Raw genomic sequence first — 4,098 nt, 5'->3', positions numbered from 1 at the left:
CTCACCATGCTAATGAAAATTCTCCAACGATAGCAGCTCTCAAAGCTTCAATATTGTAAAATCGTTGATACCAGCAGTAGTTAACTGTGTTTAAGAGCAATTTTTAAGATTTATTTAGTTCATTTTATTTCAAACTTTATTACTAATTTCAAATCAAATAAAAAAATAAGTTTAGATGAGAGATCGGGAAAATCGACAAATATGCCACTCAAACTGATACTCGATGCCCTATCCGACACAAAGAAGTGTAGATAGTAAATCCAAAAACGGGAAAATAGCCTTACATGAGCCGGTAGCCGAATAATGGACGAAATATTGGACAAGGTGTGACCCCACAGGAATAAAAGACCTAACAAAATCACGCTAGTAGGCTCCACTATGTGAACTAACCTCTGTCTATTCTAACAAACTTTTTTTTTATTATTATTTTATTTTAAAATTTATTTTAATACTATTTTTTTTAAAAAAAAAAAAAAGAAAAAAAAAAGAGATTTTAGTGAAGTAGTAAAACAGACAACCCTACTGAAGCTGGAATTTTCCATGCTTTTCTCAGCGTGGAAGCCAACCACAATGGTCTTCCCGTACCATTTCCTTGTAATCATTACAATAATAATAATCATAATATTTCATTTTCTCTTTCCTTTTTTTTCCTTCTATATATTTACCTCTTCTTTTGCATGACATATTCAATCATACGTTAAATTATATCCTCCCTAATAACATTATTCTTCCTTCAACCTTACTCCTTGCTCTCCTCTCATCTTCATCTTATCAATCTCATCGAGTTCGTCGATCGATAGTTCGACCATTAGCCACTAATAATCATCTCACATTAACGAACTCTCGATTGATACTTCGAGTATTAGATACATGTCTATGGATTGTTCGAGCTTACAACGGCACCAGGTAATTATTAGCATTAACAATCTCTAATTCAACTTATTATTGTGTCAATTTGTAGTTAATAAGAGTAGAGTGTTCTACCTTATTTTGTCTTTATTACATATGCTCTTTTTTACAATCTTTTATTAAAAAGGGAATTTTTCATCTTAATTAGCTTTAACAATTATTTTTACTATAATCTTTTTAGGTGAATACAAATATGATGGTTTGGCAAAAAAAAAAAAAAAAAAAAAATGGAGTACTCAACATTTTTTTTTGCACACAACAACAATAATCATCCGAATTGAATTGAATTGTATGCATATTTTATTTGACTAATTTAAACGTGTTACACTCGTTATATTATTTGATTATAGATTACAATACACTCGTTATATTATTTGATTATAGATTACAATACACTCGTTATATAAGACCCATCATATTATTCTCTTATATATCCTCAATAATTCAATGTCGCTTCTCATTTTTTCTTTTCATGGGTCTTAATTTACTTGCTCCACATCTTTTATTTTAAATTATTTTATTATTTTTTTTAATTTTAAGTTGGGTCACACACGTACTAACCCAGACTACCTGTTTTTCCTCTTTAATTTTTCATTTGCATAAAATCTTGTACGAGTACAAAAATATGTATGGGACAGGCAATTTGGACGGTGGAAATAATTTAAAAATTGACAATTAAAATTTGTACCAAATTTGTTGTTGATTTTACTTGATTAGGCACCTCATGCGTTTTGGCAATTCAAGTGTCCTTTTAAGATACCTTGCTTCTAAGTGAAGAATATAAACATATTTCAACTTATGTTAATGCATTGATTATTGGTTAATTAATTTAGTCATTAATCTCTTCCGCCCCACATTAACTTTATCACCTGTTTAACTTTTCATTTCTTTAGATAAAGTGGCAACACTATAATTACAAAGACCATTATTTCAACTAATCTAATCAATCGATCATTTTTGTTTTCTTTTGTCTTTTGTATTTCAATTTTACACTCTTTTTAATCCTTCATTCCATTTTGATAGATAGCTAGTGTCTATGTTTAAATTACTAGGTATGTCCTATTAGAAAAATTCTCTGGTGTAACCCTTTACAAAAAAAAAAAAAAAAAAAAAAAAAAACAAAAAAAAAAAAAAACAAAAAAAAAAAAAAAGAAACATATAAGCATGAAATCAGACATTTATATACCTTATATTTTGGCCTAGTAACAAAGACCAGTTTAAAATACGTTACAATTTCAAATCCACCTTTTTTTATGTGTAATTTGTAATGTTGTTATATATGACTCATTTGTTAAAATTGATTATTTAATTTGTGACAATGAAATAATCTATCGGTATAAATTAAATAAAAGTAATATAATCATGTCGCTTGATGATTAAAAGTTGAAGCTAGAAATTTATGTTCATAGAAAAATGAAATTGGTTTTCTAATCAAAGATTAAATATGCTTTCAAAAATCCAGGAAGCAATGGCCTCACAATCGCTAGACAGCATGTTGATGTGCACAAAACCCGAAAACGGCAGCCAACAATCTCAACAAGAGAAGAAACCAAGGCCAGCAGATGAGCAAGCAATGAAATGTCCTAGATGTGATTCAACAAACACCAAATTTTGTTACTACAACAATTACAGCCTCACTCAACCAAGGTACTTTTGCAAGTCTTGTAGAAGGTATTGGACAAAAGGCGGTACCCTAAGGAATGTACCGGTTGGAGGAGGGTGTAGGAGGAACAAAAGATCTTCATCAATGTCGAAACGAGGTACTAGCTCATCGGATTGTCACCTCCAAGTACCCGAACTCATGATCACAAACCCGACTTCTTCATCGTCGCAAAGCTTGCTCTCACCCTTATGCTCCTATGATCAAACCCTAGCTCTTGCTCATCAGGGAAACCTTTCTATTTTGGGAAACCATGGGAATGGTCATTTTGACCTTTTTGGTAACCCTAGTGGTAATAATAATAATAGCAACTTTCTTGATACACTAAGAAGTGGTCTCATTGAGAATAATAGTAACCACTTCTTGTACTATGGTCATGAAGGAAATGGTGCCAATTTCAGGGATGTCCGAGGGACAAACAATAATGTTGATGTTCATCATAGCCATGAGGATCGTCATGAACTTGCTATGAATTTTGTTAGTCATAGCAATAATCGCGACATTATGAGTAATGCTTCTTCGGGTTCTTCAACACCCGAAATTAAGCATGAATTTGGTGGTGACAACAAAATCTTATGGGGTCTTCCTTGGCAACTTAATGGTGAAAGGAATTACATGATGAATGGTGGAAACATCAATGAGATTGATACACTCAAAGAAAGCTGGAATAGTGCTATTGTTGGTTCTACTTGGAACAATCTTCTTAATAGTCCTTTAATGTAGTTCTTAGATTTTTATAAACTTAAATTATAACTTGATATTTTGGAGAGCTAAAAGGAGAGGAACTCATATTTTTAGTTTCTCTCTTGCTAATATGGGTGATTTTTTTTTCTTTAGTCGCTTCACTAAATACTTAGTCTTTGGTTTTTTAACTTCTTTTGGAATACCTTAGTTTTGTCTAGGGGTTTTTTTGTTGGATTGTCTTGGTTGGTAAGCTAAGGTGATGTAATGAAGTTCAAGATTTATATTCTAATTAATGTTGCAAGTATTTCTTTGCCACTTTACATGACGACTCATCTATTATATCCAATACATTTATTGATTTATACATCTGAGTATACATATCTCTAGGTAAACTCAATCATTGATTGAAAAATAATAACATTGCTCATTTGCTTATACAAGAAGGACCTTGCTGTAAACTCAATCATTGATTGAAAAATAATAACATTGCTCATTTGCTTATATAAGAAGGATCTTGCTAACGAACGCCCCCTGTGAATAAGCATTCAAAATCTTACTTAAAGTGATATTAATTTGGGAAAGCATGACTAAATCACGCGTCGATCGGTGTGATTAATATTAATTTTAATTTAATCTTTCTACTTTTAACTAGCTTATCCAACACCCCCGGGGCGTTTATTAGCATTTGCCATACAAGAAATTATGGTAATGAATCAAAAGACTATAATTTTATACATGGGTTTAAATTGAGCAAGGAAGTAAACAAAATTAATTATCTACTTTACTTTTGTTTCTGGAAATAAAATACTCCTCGGTGTTAGGGTAATGAAATTAAGATGTCCTAG

At 31.2% G+C, this 4,098-nt stretch overlaps 1 protein-coding gene across 1 annotated transcript; it reads left to right on the top strand.

The window, feature by feature from the left end:
• The first annotated feature begins 481 nt into the window (after positions 1-481).
• On the top strand, positions 482-3,573 carry LOC110700923 (dof zinc finger protein DOF2.1-like). The gene is made up of 2 exons (XM_021878489.1): positions 482-906; positions 2,372-3,573. Exons 1-2 carry the CDS (start codon positions 871-873, stop codon positions 3,290-3,292), a joined length of 957 nt encoding a protein of 318 aa, XP_021734181.1. The 5' UTR covers positions 482-870; the 3' UTR covers positions 3,293-3,573.
• The last annotated feature ends 525 nt before the right edge of the window (positions 3,574-4,098 follow it).

Source organism: Chenopodium quinoa, unplaced genomic scaffold (assembly GCF_001683475.1).
Source record: "Chenopodium quinoa cultivar QQ74 unplaced genomic scaffold, ASM168347v1, whole genome shotgun sequence".
Taxonomy (NCBI): Eukaryota; Viridiplantae; Streptophyta; class Magnoliopsida; order Caryophyllales; family Amaranthaceae; genus Chenopodium; species Chenopodium quinoa.
This window is presented reverse-complemented; position numbering and strand designations above follow the sequence as displayed.

Coding starts and splice junctions, on each gene's coding strand:
- LOC110700923 (XM_021878489.1), top strand. CDS start 871: ATGTCTATGGATTGTTCGAGCTTACAACGGCACCAG. Junction 907..2,371: donor CGAGCTTACAACGGCACCAG/GTAATTATTAGC, acceptor TCAAAAATCCAG/GAAGCAATGGCCTCACAATC.